This window comes from Thalassophryne amazonica, chromosome 13 (genome assembly GCF_902500255.1).
Source record: "Thalassophryne amazonica chromosome 13, fThaAma1.1, whole genome shotgun sequence".
Classification (NCBI taxonomy): Eukaryota; Metazoa; Chordata; class Actinopteri; order Batrachoidiformes; family Batrachoididae; genus Thalassophryne; species Thalassophryne amazonica.
In genome coordinates, this window is record NC_047115.1 from 31,173,710 (window position 1) to 31,197,036 (window position 23,327).

At 39.7% G+C, this 23,327-nt stretch overlaps 1 protein-coding gene across 9 annotated transcripts in view; it reads right to left on the reverse strand.

Annotated features, from left to right (window-relative positions):
- The window catches only part of col17a1b (collagen, type XVII, alpha 1b), a 63,495-nt gene extending 41,899 nt beyond the window's left edge, over window positions 1–21,596 (reverse strand). Inside the window, exons 1-13 of one of the 9 annotated variants that reach the window (XM_034184194.1) lie at window positions 21,315–21,595; window positions 19,120–19,187; window positions 14,766–14,816; window positions 14,523–14,627; window positions 9,357–9,635; window positions 9,161–9,217; window positions 9,018–9,053; window positions 8,840–8,890; window positions 7,077–7,223; window positions 2,752–3,039; window positions 2,350–2,616; window positions 2,179–2,262; window positions 1,989–1,991 (exon numbers count right to left, since the gene is read on the reverse strand). In XM_034184194.1, the coding sequence (XP_034040085.1) occupies window positions 1,989–1,991; window positions 2,179–2,262; window positions 2,350–2,616; window positions 2,752–3,039; window positions 7,077–7,223; window positions 8,840–8,890; window positions 9,018–9,053; window positions 9,161–9,217; window positions 9,357–9,635; window positions 14,523–14,627; window positions 14,766–14,816; window positions 19,120–19,174 (1,423 nt within the window). In that variant the 5' untranslated portion in view covers window positions 19,175–19,187; window positions 21,315–21,595. Of the gene's footprint in view, window positions 1–1,988; window positions 1,992–2,178; window positions 2,263–2,349; window positions 3,040–7,076; window positions 7,224–8,839; window positions 8,891–9,017; window positions 9,054–9,160; window positions 9,218–9,356; window positions 9,636–14,522; window positions 14,628–14,765; window positions 14,817–19,119; window positions 19,188–21,314 lie in introns of all 9 variants that reach the window. The other 8 variants (XM_034184192.1, XM_034184196.1, XM_034184189.1 and 5 more) reach the window with 8 other exon arrangements.
- Between the last annotated feature and the right edge of the window lie 1,731 nt (window positions 21,597–23,327).

Consider the following 23,327-nt stretch of genomic DNA (forward strand, 5'->3'; position numbering starts at 1 on the left):
ATGAAATAATGCTGAATTTATGTGAAAATGATTGTTGTACAAAAGCTTCAGATCTCTGTCACTGAGATAGATGATGACTGGAGTGCAGCTATAAGCAGAAACAAGGCGATAATCTGTGAATTGCTGCTGATGCTCCGAAATGACACACGCACAGTGAAGGCAGGGGAGGACTGATTTTTAGGGGAGCACCGGACCTAGGCTTTGGAAATTATGAAACTGACAAACATGCTTATTTCACACGACATGTACCTTCAAAACCCATACAAATGTTTTGACAGACATAGAGAGAAAGATGAAATCTGCTTCAGCTATGCTGGCACAAAATCCTTTCTGCAAAGTTGTGTGGACCAGTGCATGTGTTATTTATGTTTTAGTAATTAAACACTGTTAAACAATCAGAAAACAACAGCTGATTTCTCTGATTTAATAAATTTCTGTATGGAAATGTTCTCTCTCTCTCTCTCTCTTTCTCTCTCTGTCGCTCTCAAGGGCCTCATTCACTGTGTACCAGGGGTGAAAGTAAAATTAGATTCTTCACATGCTCGCATCATATTAAAGATATTAAAGACTGCTCTTTTCCGACTTTGAGATTCTTAAATTCTGTGCACGTCCTTGAGTCCATGATGTATGATGTTAGACGCATAATGTAATTTATGGTAAAACATTTATTTTCAGGTAAAGTGCAAACATCTTTTTTAAATAAATAACATCAGAACAACAACAGAACAACTTCAACATCATTAAAAAAATCCAACAATCTGTTCTTTTTCTGAAAATAACAGAGAAAGGGAAAATGCACTGCCACCTGCTGGTGGGACAGGGTAATGCTAGTGCAGGCTTTTGATTGCTTCCAGAGTTCTGCTGCTTTTTATTTGAACACATAAACAATAACGTGTGTGTGTGTGTGTGTGTGTGTGTGTGTGTGTGTGTGTGTGTGTGTGTGTGTGTGTGTGTGTGTGTGTGTGTGTGTGTGTGTGTGTGTGTGTGTGTAGACTTTCAAGTCTAGACTTAAGATGCAGTTATTTTCCCTTTCGTATGGCAAGCATACTGACATACGTAGTATGTTATTAGTAAACAAAATGGGCCGTGGCCTCAACTTTATCTAAATTCTGGGTCTTTTAGTGAAGCTTAGAGCTAGTGGCCGGCGATGACCTTAGTATTTCTTCTGTTTTTCTTGTTGCTTAATGCTGACAAATTATACTGTATTTGTTGTCTTTCTGATGCCTGATTCTGTGTTTTCTCTCTGTTTGCAGTTCCATCCAGAGATGGGTGTGGTGTCTCTTTCTGAAACCCTCCTGTCCTGTGCATCGGCAACATTTCCTGTATATTCGTTTTGTAAATTGTTTGTGAATTGTATCCATAGCATGGCCCAAGCAGAGGGTCACCCCTTTGAGTCTGGTCTGCTTGATGTTTCTTCCTTGAATCATCAGGGGTTTTTCCTTACCACTGTCACCTGTGTGCTTGCTCTGGGGGTTAGTAAGGTTAGACCTTACTTGTGTGAAACACCTTGAGGCAACTTTGTTGTGATTTGGCGCTATATAAATGAAAATAAATTGAAATTGAAATCCAGCGATCTACAATCTACTTCTTCAACATGTCACGGGTGGCACAATCTGTTGATGATTGTATTCATCAAATTTAAATTCATTTTTGAGAAATTCGCTTGAAAATTGAAAGGGTTCTTGTTGTGTACAGAGGTGATAGTTGCTCTTCCGAGGCGTACCCCTGCGTACCGGCTGTAGAGGACTGCATATCTCTACCTGGTACGGTGTACCGCTGCGTTCCGGCTTACTTTCACCCGGGCTGTGTACTCAGCTTGCCTATCTTCCATAGTAAGTCCCTTCAGCTGCTCCCTTGTTTGTACTCGGGATTGCCACAGCAAATCCGAGGTGCATCTGCATGTTGAATTGGCACAGTTTTTATGCTGGATGCCTTCCTGATGCAACTCCACATTACATGGACACTGATACACTTTCTCATAACTCCACCTGCTCCTAATACATCAACCAACCCAGAATGTGATTGACACATCTATGGGATATAACATAGGAAAAACATAAGCATTTTTGATTGATCTGTTGCATCAAAGTTCACTAGATTTGAAAGAGCTGGTCCTCATTATATACCCTATACTGTTGAGAAATTCTTATGCAAATTTGAGAACACTGTCTAACATACCTCCAAGGTTAGCATTTACGTTGGCTCCACTGGTGGTCAGCACACTGCCAGAAGTGGGCGCCAGATTATTCTGAAAGCCGTAGACTGCAAGCAGAACATACAGAAATGTAAAGAAATCCTTCATAGAAATGTTTTGTTTTTTCCCAAAAGACAAGGAGCAGTTTCACAAACCTGACAAGGAAGAAGGTGAAGTGGGAGTGAGCGGCAAGGTTCCTCCCGACATGTTGTTGGTGCTGACCTGGTAGGTGTAGGTGCCACTGCTGGTGGACACGGTGGTGGAGGAGGATGAGGGAAGAGTGGAGGTGGACCAAGTGAAAGATGGAAGTACAGCATCCAGGGTTCCAGAATCATACTGGCCTGATCTCACACCAGTGTCATACTGGTCAGATTTTACAGTAATGTCATATTGTCCTGATTTTACACTGGTGTCATACTGTCCTGATTTGAGACTAACATCACAGTGGCCTGATTTCACACCAGTATCATATTGGCCCGATGTCAGACCGATATCATACTGTCCTGATTTTACTCCAGCATCATACAAGCCTGATTTTACACCAGTATCATATTGGCCTGATTTTATAGTGATGTCATACTGTCCCGATTTTACTCCAGTATCATATTGGCCTGATTTCAGACCTATATCATACTGGCCCGATTTTATTCCAGTATTATATTGGCCTGATTTCACTGTGATATCATACTGGCCTGATTTTACTCCAGTATCATATTGGCCCGGTTTTAAACTGATATCATACTGCCCTGATTTCAGACCAGTGTCAAACAGGTCAGCTGTATCAATGATGTCAATGGTATTGAAGTCTCCTCCTCTCACACCACCACTGCCAAATGAAGTTGAAACTGCAGAAAACACATAAAGACTGTCTCTTAAATGGGTCAAATTGTTCAAATCCTCAAAGAGACATTCCCGTCTTGTGTAAAGCTATGATCCTCAGAACTGCACTGAGTTACTTGGAGTAAATCTAATGAATACTGTCCAATAAATCCTTTGCATATGTTGGTATAGAGAAGATACCACCTACAGTCAACCTAATGATCATGAATAAGAAGTTAACAGATTTTAGAAAGTCAAAAGACACTTTGGAACTTTCAGCACCTCTGTATGAATAATCTAAGGTGGTGTATGTATAATTTTGACCAGTGGTGAGCACAGTTCTGCTAATCCGCTAACCACTAATTAGCATATTAGGTTTTCAGCTAACTTTGAAAACCAGCATCAGACCAATTACCTTCTGCTAAATTTAGTTCCCCTAACATTTTTTGTAAGTAAAGTGAGCAAATAACAGTCAAAAACATTTGTAAACCCTGAAATCATATATGTTACAGTGGGGTAAAAAAGTATTTATTGAGTCCCTGATTGTGCAAGTTCTCCTATTTAGAAAGATGAGAGAGGTCTGTGATTTTCATCATAGGTACACTTCAACTATGAAAGACAAAATGAGAAAAAAAAAATCCAGGCAATCACATTGTAGGATTTTTAAAGAATTTATTTGTAAATTATGGTGGAAAATAAGTATTTGGTCAATAACCAAAGTTCAACTCAGGACTTTGTAACATAATCTTTGTTGGTAATGACAGAGGTCAAACGTTTCCTGTAAGTCTTCACCAGGTTTGCACACACTGTAGCTGGTATTTTGGCCCATTCCTCCATGCAGATCTCCTCTAGAGCAGTGATGTTTTGGGGCTGTCGCTGGGCAACACAGACTTTCAACTCACTCCACAGATTTTCTATGGGGTTGAGGTCTGAAGACTAGCTCGACCACTTCAGGACCTTGAAATGCTTTTTACGGAGCCACTCCTTCGTTGCCCGAGCGGTGTGTTTGGGCTCATTGTCATGCTAGAAAACCCAGCCACATTACATCTTCAATGCTCTCACTGATGGAAGGAGGTTTTGGCTTAAAATCTCACAATACATGGCCCCATTCATTCTTCCCTTAACACGGATCTGTCGTCCTGTCCCCTTTGCAGAACAACAGCCCCAAAGCATGATGTTTCCACCCCCATGCTTCACAGTAGATATGGTGTTCTTGGGATGCAACTCAGCATTCTTCTTCCTCCAAAAACAACGAGTTGAGCTTTTACTAAAAAGTTCTATTTTGATTTCTTCTAACCACGATATTCTCCCAATCCTCTTCTGGATCATCCATATGCTCTCTGGCAAACTTCAGATGAGCCTGGACATGTACTGGCTTAAGCTGGGGGACACGCCTGGCACTGCAGGATTTGAGTCCCTCTCTGCGTAGTGTGTAGCCTTTGTTACTTTGGTCCCAGCTCTCTGCAGGTCATTCATCAGGTCCCTCCGTGTAGTTCTGGGATTTTTGTTCACCATTCTCATGATCATTTTGACCCCACAGGATGACATCTTCTGTGGAGCCCCAGATCAAGGGAGATTATCAATGGTCTTGTATGTCTTCCATTTTCTTACAATTGCTGCCACAATTGATTTATTCACACCAACCTGCTTGACTATTGTAGATTCACTCTTCCCAGCCTGGTGCACATCTACAGTTTTCTTCCTGGTGTCCTTTGACAGCTCTTTGGTCTTGGCCATGGTTTAGTTTGGAGTCTGGCTGTTTGAGGCTGTAGACAGGTGTCTTTTATACAGATAATGAGTTCAAACAGATGCCTTTAATACAGGTAACAGGTGGAGGACAGAAGAGCTTCTTAAAGAAGTTGTTACAGGTTTGTGAGAGCCAGAAAACGTGCTTGTTTGTGGGTGAAGAAATACTTATTTTCCACCATAATTTACAAATAAATTCTTTAAAAATCCTGCAATGTGATTTCCTGGAATTTTTTTTTTCTCATTTTGTCTCTCATAGTTGAAGTGTACCTATGATGAAAATTACAGACCTCTCTCATCTTTCTAAGTAGGAGAACTTGCACAATCATTGACTGACTAAATACTATTTTTTACCCCACTGTAGTTCCTGTTTATGAACACAGAGAGCTAGCTAACACTGGTTCACAGGTCAAAGCACAGAAGCAAGTCAAGAAGTTACACTGTGGACAAAAACAGTATGTAAGCAGCTCAAAAATCAGTATTTTTATTTATTTATTTTTCACCCATTTGTTTTGTGTTTGTGAACACTACTGACTCGGTCACACATCCGGACACTCTGTCTGTGAGCTCTTAGCAACGCCCGCTGGTGTGTAAACAATCAATAGCAGACAATGAAGTTGATGCAAGTTTTTTCCATTTTCACCACTGTTTTGTTTTTTAATGCTTTGGCAATGCGAGGCAGTGGGTTGTACCAACAAAGCCAGAAAGAAAATTAAAATACATCATGACACACCAAGAGGATTATGCGTCACACAGAGCATGTGTTATTTTGGGGAAAATAATCAGCAGCCGGCCCCTCCTGGAGCAGACCAGCAATTCACAATGCATACACGACATAAATGATATAAAATACAAAAACACCTGGTGTGTCTATAAAGTAGGAATAAATATCAGGATATTGAACATCTGGGCATTGTGTGGGATCATTTTTCCATTGTTCAGCTTCCTGTCGGTACGGACCAGATGCCAGTCCTGCTGCTGCTAATTTGGTTTTATATCGCTCCTGGGTGATATTATCCAAACCCTCTGAATAGTTGAAGGCCACACTAAGGTCCCAACAACAGAAATATAACAAAATTCAAACAAATAATTACTTAAATCTGGAATTCAAGAGCAAATACTACTCCCACATACACGACGTTTCCCTATGGTAAAAGGCGCCGACAGCCGCGGAGTTTCACACCAGCGTCGCACCCGACGTGGAAGTAAACTGGCAGTGACATGGCCGCGACCAAGTCAATACGGGTCTCCGTTAATGGTTTGTAAATGTATAATATAGAGATAAACTGTGACTTTTAATACTGTGATTTACTGCTTTTGATAAAGATGGTGACAGTGTTTGGGGTTTTATTTTTTATTTATTTATTTTTCATGTGTTTGTTTTGTGTTTGTGGCAACCTTTGAATTTACCCAGAAGTCCATGTGGCGCTTAAACTCGAAACTGGCTTATGAGTGGCTGACAGTGTACAAAGTCAATACTCAAAGTTAGCGGTTAGCGGTAACTTCCGTGAAATGTTTTAGCAGTTTATCGGTTTAGCGTTATATAAAAGTTAACTTTTCACTTAGCGGTTTAAAGATTATCAAAGCTAACTTTTCTGTTAGCTGTGCTCACCACTGATTTTGACATTGTGTCAAAACTCGCGCACTAGATTCTTGGTATTTTTTTTTTTCTTTTACAGATGTATGTTGTACAGTCATTCCGCCACTGAATAAGAACATTTGAAAGAAGTCACTAAAACCCTGATACTGCTGTGACATTCATGCCCACACTGAGTGCACATAAGTAAACCTCTGCTGTGCATTAGAGGTGGGCGGATCAATCCTAATATCGATAATATCGATACCAACGCTGGTATTGATATTGAACAATCCTCATGTAAAAAGATCGATACTCAAGGTTTTTTTCTCTCCTGCACGCACTGACTGCTGCACACGCAGATTCATCAAAGTCTGCTCTCTGTCTGTAAGAGCAGCGCTGCGCTGTGTCACACAACACAGAGCAGTGTACCCTTGTATTGTGGTTTGTCAGCCCTCAACCTCAGGAGATTTTGTTTTAAGTTGTGTTTTTTTAAAACAAAAATGTTGATTGTGATAATAAAGTATTTTGTTGTCACAATTGTTTGGTGAAATTCTATCATAGGTCTTTTGGATCCTTTGGATCTATGAAGCTTAAATATGAAAAAGTATCAGTATCGGTATTGATATTGGCGATACTGGGCCTGTATTTACTTGGTATCAGATCAATACCAAAATTCCTGGTATCGCCCACCTCTACTGTGCATGTACGGTGTGCCTGTGTGTGATGACAAAAATGTACCTGACTGAGAGGCCACAGAGATGGTTTTGGATTCCACGCTGGCCTTTTTGGGGACAGGCAGGGTAATGGAGGCGCTGGAGGAGCGGGTGGGACTGACGCTGTTGGAACGTCCCTTCAGGAGCTTCTTCACGTCATCCAGCTCTGTCCCTGCAACAAAAAAAAAAACAACAACAAAAAAAAACATGTTCATCATTTACAATGGTCACCAAATAATAATATTTGAGACTTTCATTAGTGATGCCGCTGGAGGCGTACTGTCTTGTGATTGATTACCTTGGACTCTACATTCACTGGCCACTTTATTAGGTACGCCTGTTCAATTGCTTGTTAACACAAATATTTAATCAGCCAATCAGCAACTCAGTGCATTTAAGCATCTAGATGTGGTGAAGACAACTTGCTGAACTTCAAACTGAGCATCAGAATGGGGAAGAAAGGAGATTTAAGTGACGTGGAGCATGGCATGGTTGTCGATGCCAGACGGGCTGGGTTGAGTTTTACAGAAACTGCTGATCCACTAGGATTTTCACACACAACCATCTCTAGAATTTACAGAGAATGGTTCGAAAAAGAGAAGATGTCCAGTGAGCGGCAGTTGTGCTGACAAAAATGCCTTGTTGGTGTCAGAGGTCAGAGCAGAATGGGCAGACTGGTTGAATAGGTGACTGCGTAATGCTGTCATGTAAATATGGACCAGCATCTCTGAGGAATGTTTCCAAAACCTTGTTGAATCTGTGCCACAAAGAATTAAGGCAGTTCTGAAAGCAAAAGGAGGTCAAACTGGGTTACAGGAAGGTGTACCTAATAAAATGGCCGGTGAGTGTATGAGTTTGTTTTGAGCAGAAATTTATATTTTGTTCAAAATGTAAGGTTATTTTAGAGGTCATAATGACTGTGATATAGGCTTACAAATAATCTGTCAGTGGTACTGGCAAACTCACTTCACTAAAACTTTGTACCACTGTTAAAATTACATTCATATTAACAGTAGCTTACCACCCTGAAGTGCAATTTTTATAAAACATATTCAAGTCATCCCAATGGTTTTCATGCTGAATGCCAAATTCTGCACCATGAACCAGGTTGCTTAGCATCGAGGGAAGTGTAAACTATATCTGTGTGGATTTATTGCAGATAATTTAAATTATTTAGTTGTTTTTATTCATGAAACTCACTAAGCGCTCCCCACTCGAAAAGAATGACTGATTATTCAGTTGTGTCACATGAAGAGTCTTGGATGATGAAATGTTTCAGTTCCATCTCAACAAACTGGGGTAAAAAGTGGCTCATTATGACTGCTGAAAAAGGCCATTTCAGTCAGACCACCAGGGGGCGCAATTAGCAACTGCAACACTGACCCTCCACTGTTTGGTTTAAACAGGAGGTGGTACAAACTGACTCATCTGTGCCACCACAGATTGGCCATTTCCCCTACTCCTTCCACAACACAATGGAAAACAATCCCATGATCCTCCTTGTTTCAACGTATGGCTTCAGTCGGAGAGGCTGCACATGTTACTAATTGAAATTTCATGGACATAAACATGCACGTGAAGCAAGGAAGGAATGAAATGTGTTGAAAGCTGAGCCAAACCATTTGAGAGCAGCATAATTCATAAAACTATATGAGCATCTTTTTTTTAAATTCTTGGAGCATCGGGGTGAGTCTCCTGGCAAAAACATTCCAATAAAGATTCTTTGTTACTTCATGTGGAATTGCATAACCATCAGAAAATAGAGCCATGTGTCTGAAGTGGTCTTACATCTGGAGGCCGTGGGAGAAGCACTTTGTAATCTGGCTCTGATTTCACTCTCTGGAAGAAGGAGCAAAAAAAAAAAAAAAAATCACAACAACCAAGAGAAACCCAGATTTAATAAAACTTAAACTCATGTGCAGTCACATGGTGCACAAAGACTGGAGGCGGGAAAAAGGAAGGATACCTCTGCTTTCAGTTCTCCCCCTGGTGACGCCCGAGCCTGAAATATAAAGAGAGAAAAAGCATAAAAGGAACTGCCATAAATAAATCAAATGCAACATATAATGAGGACAAAAGTCGAATAAATGAGCAGAAATGATATCTTACAGTAGTTTCCATAATCTTTGCGTGTAAATTCGGGAGAGGAATTAGCGCTGGAACTTCCTACAAAAGAACACAATGGGTCAGCAGGCTCACTGCACCCTCATGCCCGCTGCTTTCCTCCACTTTGTGTTCCTGGTACATAACTGCTGGCAGCTGTGCAGAAACTTGTTTTATTAAGCTTAACAGGATCCGAGCTCACCGTCGTAACCTCCCGAGTGGCTGGATACGGTCTTCCTGTCTCGGAAAACTGGCGACAGGCCTCCTGAAGAAGCGGAGGTCTGCGTTCTCCTGCCGCCCCCCGACGAGCTGGATCTCACCTTTGACACCGAGCTCACGAAATAACTGCCGCCCCCTCCGCTTCCGAACCCTTCTCCATCTGCATAGCTCCCCAATCCATCGCCTCCCCCTGAGGAATCTCCTCCTCCAAGGTAAACACCTGAGGAGGAGCTGTAGCCGCTGGTATTCACGCCTACAGAGGCTGCAGAGACAGAGTGCCGGAGTTATTTTTGATGACCGTTACACATCAAGAATATCTGATGAATGCACACTTAAGAATATGCATGAGTCATTAGGACAGGAGTCTCAAATTAGCACCCCGAGGGCTGGATAAAGCCCATGAGCCAGTGATTGATGGCCTGCACCAGAGACAGAGCGTCTAATTTATTTTTGCCTTCTGTTACACTGCAGATAGATCACACGAACACACGCTTAAGAAATTGCTTGAGTTCTTAAACAAGACAGGTGTCACAAACTAGCATACCTGGAGCCACATGAGGGCCAGACGCCAGTAAGTGAAGACCTGTGGCATGCCGGAACATGTACAGCATCATTAAATTCTACCCTCCATAATCATCTTTCTTTTATGGACAAAGTTAGAAAAGGAGCATTCTAAAATATAGGACATTTTGTCAAAGAAACAACAAGGCACACATTTCTAGACATCATAAAATAATTCCAGAAATGTCTGTCTGTCTGTCTGTCTGTCTGTCTGTCTGTCTGTCTGTCTGTGCCTTTCCTCCTCCCAGGTTCTTGGCCCGATTTTTACCTAGCTTGGTATGTGGACGGAGGTCAAGCCTAGAATTGCCCTTAAATGTTTTAGGGTTTTTTTTTTACCCTCAAAGCTTAAGGTCATTGGAGTCAAAGGTCAAAGTGTTTATCGTTTTACATTGGTGTTCACCAAATTTGGCACATATATGGAGATGGGTTCTGGAATTATCCAAGTGATGTCAAACTTGCCAAAGGTCAATCACTGAGGTCAATGGTGAAAATTTAAGTTTTCCTCTCTGATTTGTACCAACCTGGCACACATATGCAGGTGGGTTCTGGAATTACCCAAGAAATGTCCAATTTGTCAAAGGTCAGTCATTGGGGCCAAAGTTTTGTCTGCTTTGTGTTTGTTGTCCTATTCCTACCTGGACAATGGTAAACATAAAGTTTACTTATCCAAAAAATTTGCTTCTCTAATTTAATGGGGATTCCATCTAATCAGAGGGTCAGAGACTAGCAGTGGTAAACACATCTTCACCGTAAGTATGTGCCTCCAGACACATTCACTCGGCCTTTGATGGTCACTGCACTTTAAAAGATGGAAAACATTAAGAAATCTTAAAAACTTAAGGTAACCAGCCTTCACAGATTTTGAATTTTCTATATTTAAGCCGACTAGATTAAAAGCTTTGCTCAGAGTTCGATGATATGTTTGACCAACTCAGAATTGTAGCCCTGCAATAGACTGGTGCACCCTGCCTCTCACCCAATGATTGCTGGGATAGGCTCCAGCCCCTTTGTGACCCTTAATTGGAATAAGCAAGTACAGAAAATGAATGCCACAAAACTCAGCCACATGGAGTGTGCAGCCAGTATAACCTGGGTGTCAGTCCCAAGCCTGAATAAATGAGGAGAGTAGTGAGAGTCTGGACTTTGAATGTTGGCAGTATGACTGGAAAAGGGAGAGAGCTGGCTGATATGATGGAGAGTAAAAAGGTATATGTATTGTGTGTGCAAGAGACCAAGCGGACGGGAAGTAAGAACAGGAGCTTAGGCAGTGGATTCAACTTGTTGTATCATGGTGAGGATAGGAAGAGAAATGGTGTTGGTGTCATTTTAAAGGAAGAGTATGTTAAGAGTGTGTTGGAGGTTAAGCGTGTGTTTGACAAGGTGATGAGTGTGAAGCTGGAAATTGAAGGGGTGATGATGAATATCATCAGTGCATATGCCCCACAGGTAGGTTGTGAGATGAAGGAGAAAGAAGATTTCTGGAGTGTGTTAGATGAGATGGTAGAGAGTGTGCCCGAGCAAGAAAGAGTGGTGATAGGATCAGACTTTAATGCCATGTTGGCGAAGGGAATAGAGGTGATGAAGTAGTAATGGGTAGATATGGTATCAATGACAGGAATGTGGAAGGACAGATGGTAATTGATTTTACAAAAAGGGTGGACATGGCTGTGGTGAATACCTACTTTAAGAAAAGGGAGGCGCACAGGGTGACATATAAGAGTGGTAGAGTGTGCACACAGGTGGACTACATTCTTTGTGAGAGATGTAAGCTAAAAAAAAATTGGAAGGTGGTGGCAGGAGAGAGTGTAGCTAGACAGCATAAGACGGTGGCTTGTAGAATGACTTTAGAGGTAAAGAAGAAGAAGAAAAGAGTGTGATCTCAACAAAGGATCACATGGTGGAAGCTGAAGGAGGAAGACTGCTGTGTGAAATTCAGTGAGCAGGTGAGAGGCACTGGATGGAAGGGAAGCAATTTTGGACAACTCAAAAACTATTACAGATGAGGTGAGGGAGACAGCTAGGAAGGTACTGGGTGTGACATCTGGACAGTGGGAGGAAGACAAGGAGTCTTGGTGGTGGAACAAGGATGTCCAGAAAAGCAAAAGGAGAAAGAGGTTGACAAAAAACAATTGGAATGGTCAGAGAGATGAAGAAAGTAGACAGGAGCACAAGGAGATGTGGCATATGATAAAAAGAGAAGTGGCAAAAGCTAAGGAAAAGGTATAGAATGAGTTGAATAGTAAGGAAGGAGAGAAGGACTTGTGCCAATTGGCTCAGGAGTGGGCAGTCATGTGCCATGAAGGGCCAAGACATTGCAGGTTTCCCTTTCTGCCAGTCACCTCCGCAGGTGATTTCATTTATGTTCATGTGTCTCAGCAAGTGATTTCATTGATGAGCAGGTGTTTATGTTCAGGGTAGAAGCTCATTAGCAAACCCACCTGCTGAGGTGATTGGTTGCAAGGAAAACCTGCACTGTCTTGGCCCTCCTTGCCTACCCCTGGACCGGCCAGACAAAGGGACAGAACTGGAAAGGACGTGCAGCAGGTTAGGGTGGTAAAAGATGCAGATGGTTATGTGCTGACAAGCGAGAAGAGTGTGTTGCGAAGGTGGAGGGAATATTTTGAGGAGCTGATGAATTAAGAAAATGACAGAGAGAAAAGACTGGATGATGTGGAAAGAGTAAATCAGGAAGTGCAAGAGATTAGTAAGGATGAATTGAGGATGGCAGTGGGGTTTCTAGCCAGATTGTTTAATAAAATCTTGGAAAGGGAGAGGATGCCTGAGGAGTGAAGATGAAGTGTGCTGGTTCCTATTTTTAAGAACAAGGGTGATGTGTAGAGCTGCAGTAACTACAGAGGCATAAAGTTGTTCAGCCACAGCATGAAGTTATGGGAAAGAGTAGTAGAAGCTAGGCTTAGAAAACAATTAAACCTTCTAATCTAAATGAATGCAACTAATATCCTTAAAGCTGGTGCTTTAAAGTTTTACATTTTCTCAACTTTTGGTGGTCATCATACAATCAAATCAGGTATAATTTATGTTTCTATTTCCTCTGGTCATATTGCATGAATTCTAAATATGATTACACATTTCTCTACACGCTCGGTTGATAAAGGTTCTGATGCCGACAGTAGCTTTTGGGTTTTAGACCAACAAGAAGTCCAGTTGCTGCAGAGTAAATAAAATTCCAGACAGAATGTGCTCTTTCCTAATGGTGAAATCACAGATTCATTTAAATATGAAATTTTTGACAGTAAATCAAAAACAGAGTAGGTTGTTGATTTAAAAACAGGTGAGGAAACTTGATACAAAAAGATTTGACTCAATAAATAAAATAAAGACATTCTATTCTATTCTAAATAGGGTACTGTAATGTGAGCTACTGTGAAAACCAAGACCAAAACAAACACGGAACATGTGACAAACGGCCAAAATTGCTTGTGACTTCAGCGTTACACTGGACTCAAGCTCCTCCTGGAAACTTAATGGATTGACTCCTACATTGCGATATTGTTTGATTGTCCAGGTGGACTCCCCCGAAAGGTCAGAATCTGGCCAATGTCCCTCAAGTGTCTACCTCAGCCAAGTGGTTTATATTTTTAGCAGTGTTTGTTTGGTCGTCTGTCTGAGTGTTATCAGGGCTCCCAGAAAAACACGGTGAACTAACGTTCATAAAATTTAGCGTAGCTTTCCAACACATACACCTGCAAACTCTCATGCAGCTCAGGGCTCGTGTTTACTCAGTACACTCCGTCTCGTGTGTAAAATTCTGTATATTTGTTTTTATTGTTGCTTGAACAAAATCATTGGCATCATGACCATTTCCCCTGTTAAACACGTTTTTTGTTTTTTTTTTCGGCAGACAGTGTATACATTGTTTTTGTCGTCACTTATCACTGTCACTATCACTGTCACTGTCATTGTTTGTTTAATGGTTGGTAGGGTGTTATCTCTTTCATTCGTGGGAAAAACAGGGCAGCAAATTGTTGTTGAAATATTAAAATTGTACTCTTAATGGTTTGAGCCAACTGTGACTCATGGTAGAGTGATATATAGAGAAGGGGGCAAGGAGACACTGCAAAAGTGTTGTTGTTGTTAAATCCTCAAAAAATAATGCATGCATCTCAATTTTTATGGATGATTTGGTGCAGATCCTTATAACAATCTGGATGTTGAGGATGGGTCCACCTTGCACTGAAAAAAAATGCTACTTTGGATCATCTTTAAAAAATTGATGTAATTTGTTACAGCTATTTTTTTTAGTTTCTCACAATGTATATTTATGATTTTGTAAAGTGATTCCAGCAGATTTAAACTAGAAACCACAATTTCCCATTAGACCAATGTAAATAAATACTTTGAATGAAGTGCACTGTGTTTCACTTTTTTCAGTGTGGCAGAACTCTACTGAGTGCCCTTCTAGCTTGAGTTTGAGGCCACCGCATTAAAGGGTGGGGAAAAAATATAAGCCTAAAAGTACTGCCAGCCAACAAAGGGTGGGTGACGTGTTAAATAATCATGATCTTTAAAAAAAAAAAAAAAAAGCACACAAACATCACAATCTGATAATCTGGAAATTTGCTCTCACATGATGTGAAATAAGTTCCACTGCTGTTCTGGGTTAAGACATTCTTCTCTAAGCCCAGCCCTCCAACACTGGACATATTCCTGTGATTTGATCCGCTGGTTCCCTCTGGCAACGAAAAGACACACAGCCAAACAAGAAGACGTTGTTACTCATCGCTTACCGTTGGCCTATAATTATTGTGTAAAATGTGAGTTTACTGCCAATAATTAGAGCATGCATGACTCGAAAAGAGGAGGTGCTCACTCGGTGGCAGAGATGTCAGGCAGGTCGTTGAAGTGATGGTTTCTGTCACGACTGTTATCATAGAAAAACAGAAAAATAGCACTTTGTGCAGACTGTGCAGCATTCTGCATCTTACATCCAGACACAGGAGATGTCTGAACTCCGTCCAAGACTACTGGCAAATATTATTTTCTCCACTCACATGATCTGTGCAATTAAACATGGTTAGGATTTCTTTATTACTGCTGAAATTACATTGCTTTTGCAGTACTACTGCATTGTTGTACTAGATACAGCCTCATGCATAGGTTATACACATACATTATGCAAATCATCCAATGCAACAGCAAAAACATGCCAATATATAAGGTACAGGAAACACTACAAAGTATAGGACGTTTGAAAACTGATTTTGTTGCTCCAAAAGGACACTTTAAGTTGTAAATATTAAAACAGACTTTGCAAGACTAATGTTTCCCTTCAGAAGATTTGAATCTGCAATGGATGCTACTAATTTATATTAAATATACACTGAAAAAAGATAGTTGAACCAACTTCAAAAAGTGTTACAATTGGTAAAAAACCCGAATGAATTAAGTTGTTTGAACTTAAGTTAGGAAGTTAGTTCAACTCTAACTTACAAACTTAAGTTCAAACAACTTAATTCATTCTGGTTTTACCAATTGTAATGTTTTTTTCAGTGCAGAAGCAGATTATGTCAGATCATATAGAAGTGTTGCGTTGGATGTTTTGCACAGCATATGTAAAATCATGGCAGTTGGGTCAGTCACATTGTGCACAAGTTCAAGTTTATTGCACAATGCAGAGAAATCTTTGCAAACAGAAATAAGAGAAATGCCATTTTGGGTCTAAAATAAAACTAGTTCCAAAAGAATATTTTATTAAATTCATAAAACTACAGTAGTACAACTGGCAGGTCCCTTTTTTCTCAGGGTGTCACAATAATTTTTTTTTTTTTTTTTTTTTTTTTTTTTTATCATTAGCAATGCCGCCAAAGATGTACACTTTTGAGATCACCTCAGACCAGACCATGCACTGAAAAAAGAGAATAGTTGAACCAAATTAAATGAATTGTTTCATTTGGTACATCTAAATTAATTAAGTTGTTTGAACTTAAGTTAATAAGTTAGAGTTTCTAACTTATTAACTTAAGTTCAAATATCTTAATTAATTTGGATGTTACCAACTGAAACAACTTATTAAGTTTGTTCTTTTTTCAGTGATGGGACCTGAGAACCTAATTTTGTACATGGAATAACAATAAGGACATCTTGTATCTTGGCATCTACTGTATGTAACTGTGTTTGGATATTAGCAAGAAATCTTATTGCTTAATGGTTCATTGAGCCTATGGATAGGAAGAGGTGATTAGATTTTGGTTAGGATCAGTCAGTGATCAAGGTGAGAGGTCAAGATCAAATTTCTGGCTCCATGCTAACATATAGGAAAACAGCCAATTTCACAGAAATTACTTCAAACATTTTATTGTTTGAGATGTTGAGTGTTTAAAAGCCTGTGTAACATTTCCTCTGCATGCCTGATACTTTGAAATGTGGGTGTGTTTCTTTTGTTTGCATCTTCTCGTATATAGTCGAGAAGCAGTATAGAGTTCAATGTCCATACTTTGAATTCGCTTTGCAACAATGTGCAATATTAATTAAACAGATTTGGTGAAAATTCTGCAATTTGTGGAAAATGATTACAGAGAACACTCTTCTTCCACTGGGAGGCATCATTCTGTGCAGCTGCAGCCTCCTCAGCTTTACTGAATTAGGTTATAGATAATGTAAATTCCATTTCGATTTCACACCGTCCTGCCTCCTCCTCCTTCTCCTCTTCCCTCCTCCTTCTCCCTTTTAGGGACTTGTGATTGTTTAAAGGTCAAAGTGTGCTTTCGCTGCTGTAGCTCCTCGTCTTCAGGGGAAGCTGAATCAGAGTGTTAAACACGTCTATAAACTCTTTCTTTTACTTTGCCTTTTTTGTGCTCATGCAGCTGTGTGGTTTGCACACTTTGTGCAAATGATTTCATACAATGTCGCTTTCTTTTCTCCCTTCTGTAGGGTTGCTACTTCTTTGAAAAAAAACTATGTGCAAAATGTTTTCCAGCTTAATGACTTTCAGAAGTGACCTATAAAAGAGAACAGAATCACACAGAGGAGCAGAAATCCTGATTATACGTTTCTGCTGGCGGTCGCTGAACATGTAATCAGGTGGTCGTTGACCTCTTCATCTCTTGCTTTGTCAAAGTTGTTAGGCTACTTTGACAATTCTAACTTTGAAATCCCAGAAGAAAAAGCAGAAAGTCGACCCTGAGTGTTCGGGGCGTAGAAATAGAAGTGAAAACTGAGAGGAGCAAAGGCATCGTGTTAGTGACATGAAGAGACAAAAGCAGCAGCAGCCGCTATGGCACAGCATTCTAAGTCTTTAAAACAAACAGATTAAAGACATTTTTGTGAGTGACATTCCAGCTTATTGTTCTTTCATGCATTTATGTCAAGAGGGGATGTGAAACTATGTTGGAACTCTATTAAGAGAAGTGGAAACTAATAAATTGCTTCAGATTTTCAAGTCTTTTCCTGCACAAATCTGCCAATAAGCTGAGGGATCATCATTTACCACAATGAGGGTTTGGTGTTTGACAAGCAAAGGTGTAGCTAGGGGGTGGATTTCAGGTTTAACCCCCCCCCCCCCCCCCCCAAAAAAAAGAGTCCACATATAGTCACACAAGAAATTTGTTTGTTTGTATGTTTGTTTTTGGTCTTTTCAACCATGTGAAGCAATTGCTTCTGTAAATAATGCGGCAAATGAAGCAGTTGCATCAGTGTTTTGAAATGCTTGAAACATTAAAGACAGTTATTTCAATTTTTCAAAAAGCTTGTGTCATTACATGAAACAATTGCATCATAAAATGATTTTTTTTTTAATGGTTTAGGGATTCCTCAATGAATCAGTTCTTTTAGAAAATGATTAAATATTCCAAAATACTCAAGACAGAAAATGAACCTTCTGCTTCAATAAGAGAATCTGTTTGTTGAACTGCCTAAAACACACAGTCAAAAAATCTTAACTGTTTCAAAGCTGTCAAAATGATAAATGAAGTAATTACTTTGGAAAATGATTCAGTGTTTTGAAATGCTTGAAACATAAAAAGACAGTTATTTCAGTTTCTCTAAAGGTTTGTGTCATTATGTGAAGCAACTAAAGCATACAATGATTTCTTTTTTAATGGCTTATGGATTGAAGAATGAATCAGCTGTTTTAGAAAATGATTCAATGTTCCAAAATACTCAAGACAGAAAATGAACCATCTGCTTCAATAAGAGAAGATGTTTGTTAAACTGCCCAAAAACACAAAATCAGAAAATCTTAACTGTTTCAAAAGCATCAAAAAGATAAATGAACTAATTACTTTGGAAAATGATTCAGTGTTTTGAAATGCTTGAAACATTAAAAGACAGTTATTTCAGTTTCTCTAAAGGTTTGTGTCATGTGAAGCAACTGCATCATACAATGATTTTTAATGGCTTATGGATTGAAGAATGAATCAGTTGTTTTAGAAAATGATTCAGTTCCAAAATACTCAAGACATAAAATGAACCATCTGCTTCAATAAGAGAAGATGTTTGTTAAACTGCCCAAAAACACAAAATCAGAAAATCTTAACTGTTTCAAAGGCATCAAAAAGATAAATGAACTAATTACTTTGGAAAATGATTCAGTGTTTTGAAATGCTCAAGACAGAAAATGAACCATCGGCTTCACTAAGAGAATCTGTTTGTTGAACTGCCCAAAACACTAAATCAGAAAATCTTAACCATTTGAAAGGTGTCAACATGATAAATGAACTAATTACTTTCTAAAATGATTCAGTGTTTTGAAATGCTCTAGGCATCATGTGACAAACTATTTCTTTGATAAGCACATCTATTGAAAATGCTCAAAATACGATGATGGCGACATCTATTGGACAGCGGGGATTCATTGTTACAGAAAATAATGTTCTGTTTTGAAAAACTTGAAAACAAAATGAAACAGTTTCTGAAAAAAATCTTTTGAAACATGAAATAACTGCTTCATCATTTCCAATGATGCTGACATATAATGGACAGTGTGCCCCCCCCCCCCCCCAAATCCACCCTACAAAGTTATTTTCTAGCTACACCTCTGCTAACAAGTTGTTTAAGAAAGTTTTCTGAATACTTTAGTTCCACTCTTCCTGTGTGGTCACAGGCGCCTCTGTGCTGAAAACTGTCTGTTAAAACTTTAAAGTGAAAATGTGTCTTCTTTCTTCTTCCTTTTTTGAATTTCAGAATTATACAATTCCCTGGAGGTTTGAAAGTTTCAAAGGTCTCACCCTTCTCAGATGATATGCTTCCTGAGTAGTCCATCTGTCTGGTTAAACCGTCCATGCCATCTTATCTGCTGAGGTGATGATAAAATACTGACCATGATTGTGCACAAAAAACGACCTTATTGATCACCGACATGTGACTGTGACTAAATTCCACTACGACAGACATCTGATGGTTAAAGGTCAAACATGTCGCACATTTAAACCATGAACAATCTGACAGCTTCTGAGAGAAAAACGTCGTTACAACAAACTCTTCGCCACATTAGCAACACACATATTTGCTCCACGCAGTTTGTGAACTGGGACAAAATCTATGGTTTTTTATTTTATTTTTATTTAGTTTTGCACTACTGAATCTGTCCGAACATTCTGGAAGAGACTTGCGTGCTTCAAGCATCGGCTTGAGGTTCTAACCCTGATGTTTCGTCTAACTTGCAACCTCACTCATTATTTAAGATAAAGGCGTGGGATTTAACGTTGAGAAATACATAAAATGTTTGGAAATTTTTTAAGACATCCACTTCCAGACTACAGCTTTGCACATGTCTGGGTGGCTTGCACATTAGCAGCTTTCTGATATGGTCCTGGTGATATTCCAGAATATCTGCTTTGGACAAACTGAGCAGAACACACCTTATATTTGTTCCTCATCCTTTAGGAACTGGGACAAACTTGGATCCCCCCCCCCACACACACACACACACACACACACTCCCAAATTTGACCACCATTTCCGGAATGATGCTGTCAGAATGATGCTCCTTGAAGTCTTGGCTGGCTGACTAGCAACCTTATGAATTATTTTATTGAAAATGGTTTTGGGTTAAGATTGGGATAAGAGTGAGGGTTTAATATTCGTGAAATACATAAAAGGTTTGGAAATTTGAATAATACCTGTGCTTCCGGATCACAGCTTTGTGCAGTTTTCTGAGTTTTTTAGCAGTCCGATAGAGTCCTGGTCCGATTCCAGAGTATTTCTAATTCACAAACTGCATTCATGGAACAAATATAATGGGACAAACTCTGATTTCTGATTTTCACTCCGGAATCTGGATGCCAGTTTTGGAAGGGTATTGCACGCTTCCGGTGTCAGACTGAGGCTCTAAACTAGATACCTCAGCTGTGTAGCAACCTTACAAATTAGTTTATCTTCAGTAGTTTTGGGGTTTGTATCAGGATAAAGATGAAGGCTTAATTCTTGTGAAATACATGAAAACTTTGGAAATTTTAATAATGTTTTCACTTCCGGACCACAGCTTGGCAAACGTCTGGGAGTCTTGCGCATTAGTAGCATTCCGATATGGTTGACATTCTACTTTGGAATATTTCCTATTCGCAGACTGCGTGGAGCATAATTCCCCTGTTTCCCCTAAAAAATAAACCCAAAAAAAGGGACTTTTAAAATTTCTAAATGAGACAGACACTCACATTCATCTCTCACTGCCAATTCCAAAAGTTTCCACAAACATTGAAAACCACACAAAAGACCCAGGAGGCAATAAAACTTCACGGTCACACACTATAGATTTCAGTAGACTTTTGTGCCTTTGAAGACCAACAAAAGAACAAAAGAGGTCATTGGATCCGTGCAGTGTGCAGCTCTTCTGCTCACCACACCCCAAAAAACCATTTAAAGGCTTGTGCTTTATATATATTGCACACAAAAACTCAGATATCCCCACTGCTTCACTGGTTCAAGTGCAAACTTTATTGTTGCTGTTTGTTTTTTCCTTTTGTACAGAGAAAAGCCAAATCAGAGCATCTCAGTAGAGGGAATCCTAATGTGCAGATGGCTGTAATACGAAGAAGAGCAAAAGGTGACGCATGAAAGGCTGTCACAGCGAGGTCACGTGCTGACACATATATATATAGAGAGAGAGAGGGATGTAAATAGCACAGAACAAAAATAAATAGGTGTAAAACTATACTATGATATCACCATAACAGACTCGTTCATATTCTGGAAAATGATGCCAAACTCCCGGCTCAGCTTCATCCTAAAAATATAAGGAATAAAAATAAAAGCGTGATTTGCGACCACACAAAGCAGCACCCCTTTTAAAAAAAAGTGTGGCAGCCCCCATCACCAGACACCACAGCGCACTTATTAGTACAGCAGGCAGGTGAGAGACTAAAAAAATACTTTTTTTTTTTAAACGAATCCAACTTTTTAACAAAGCTTTTAAAGTCCATACCTTCGGTCAAGTTGAACAACAGCAATCAAATCCTGGTGATGGATGACTGCGTGCGCTTGTTGGAGCGTTTTTACGCGCAGCGGTGGGGCGCTCTTAAAGTCCTCCTCGCTCCTTTTCTGCCTTTCCCTTAAACTTTCTCAGGCGAGTCAAAACAGGAGAATCGGGCTTCGGTCCCAGCCGCGCCCATCTGCGCTGAGGTTTGGCAGGCAGGTGTAGCAGACAGACACGGAAAGCTGCGCAAAAAGAAAAAAAAAAATGCGCCTCCGGGAACCAATTACGCCGTCAGTCTCTTCTCACCCCTGCGGAGACAGATAGTCGACTGAAGAAAGTGGGGATGAACTCCTGCTCCTGCATTAGTCACCGCTTTTCCAAAAGAAGTTTGGAGAAGGAGGAGGAGAACAGGGCTGTTTTTTGGGGAGTGTGCTCGGCCTATGAACTTTTGTTTTTACGCACACATACAGTAGAGATTTGTGAGCTGCTGGTCTGTTCTTCTGCTTCAGCTGGATAGAACACATCTGCTGCCCAGACTGGAAGCAGAAAAAGGTGATTTCAGTAAACTGTTATTACATAACTAAAAGTTATCCAGTTTTTATTATTATTATTATTATTATTATTATTAAGTCCATGCAACAGTGGCAGCAGTGGTTCTTACCATTTTCATTTTTTTTCTGTTTGACAATGAGTTTCATACACTGATGATCTTTTGACATCCATCATAGGGGAGACTGGACATACTTGTCACGCTTTTTACTTTCATTTGCATATTTTTCCTCTTCAATATTAAAAGTGCCTCAATACCCTAACCAGTGCCACCAAGTGCAACCTCAAACTTGTAAAGATCTTAGCAATGTGTAATCAACCGTTGCAAGTTTGATCCCAGTTTATCAAGACCTTGCGGAATTCTCTCATACACTAGGTTTTTGAGATGTGTCCCCCAGTGACCAAAAATCAGAATTGAAATGTGAAGCAATGTTGAACATGTCCAAGATTTTGGTCTGGTGACCTTGTGTACCAAGTTTCACCTTGATATACAAAGTCTTTGTCAAAACATACTGTACACTTTGTTTCAAGATTCAAGATTCAAACACCTTTATTGATCCCTAAAAGGGCAATTCATTCTTCACACCCGATTACCTCAGACAAAAATACAGCAATTAATCCACAATTATTACTAGTTACCTCCGCCAAGGAGGTTATGTTTTCGGTAGCGTTTGTTTGTTTGTCTGTTTGTCAAAAGGATAACTCAAAAAGTTGTGAACGGATTTTGATGAAATTTTGTGGAGTGGTTGGAAATGACAAGTGGAACAAGTGATTAAATTTTAGTGTGATCCGGATCACGATCCGGATCCAGGAATTTTTTAAAGGATTCTTCACCATTGCAGGATAGGGGGAATTTTGACATTCTAGTTTCTAACTCCACAAAAACAAGGCAGAAAGGCTTGAAAAAAATTAGAGTGTAACATAGTCAAATGTTCTATCAAACAACAAAGTTTGGTGATGATCGGATCCGGATTCCGGATCTGATGATCCAGAATATGCAAAAATATAGGGAAAATAGAAAATGTGTCAGTGTGAGGTGACAAATGAAGCTAGAGATGCACAACTAACACCAAATTATAGCTGAATCTGTACTGATTCAGTAAGGTGTCATCAGATTTGATGTAGCTTCAAATGTTATAGAGCTAGTTCCAGAAGAAAACCGCCATTACTGAAAAATCATTTTTATACAATAACTTTTGAACTAATAAAGACATAAAAGTGATTCCAAGTTCTAGTGGTATGTTTTCATGGTCAAGGATGTCAAATATAAAGGAAAGAAAAGTGTATGTATCATAGTTTTGGTTGTAACACTGAATTGTTGAATAGATCACTGTGCCAAGGAGGGAACCTCTTTAGGGTCAGTGACCCTATGGCCTTGTTTAAAGAAGTGTTTCATAAATGTTAAAAAATTCATATATTTGCAGTTTAGTTGAATAATAAATTGAATTTTGTCTCATTTGTTTTTGTCTATAA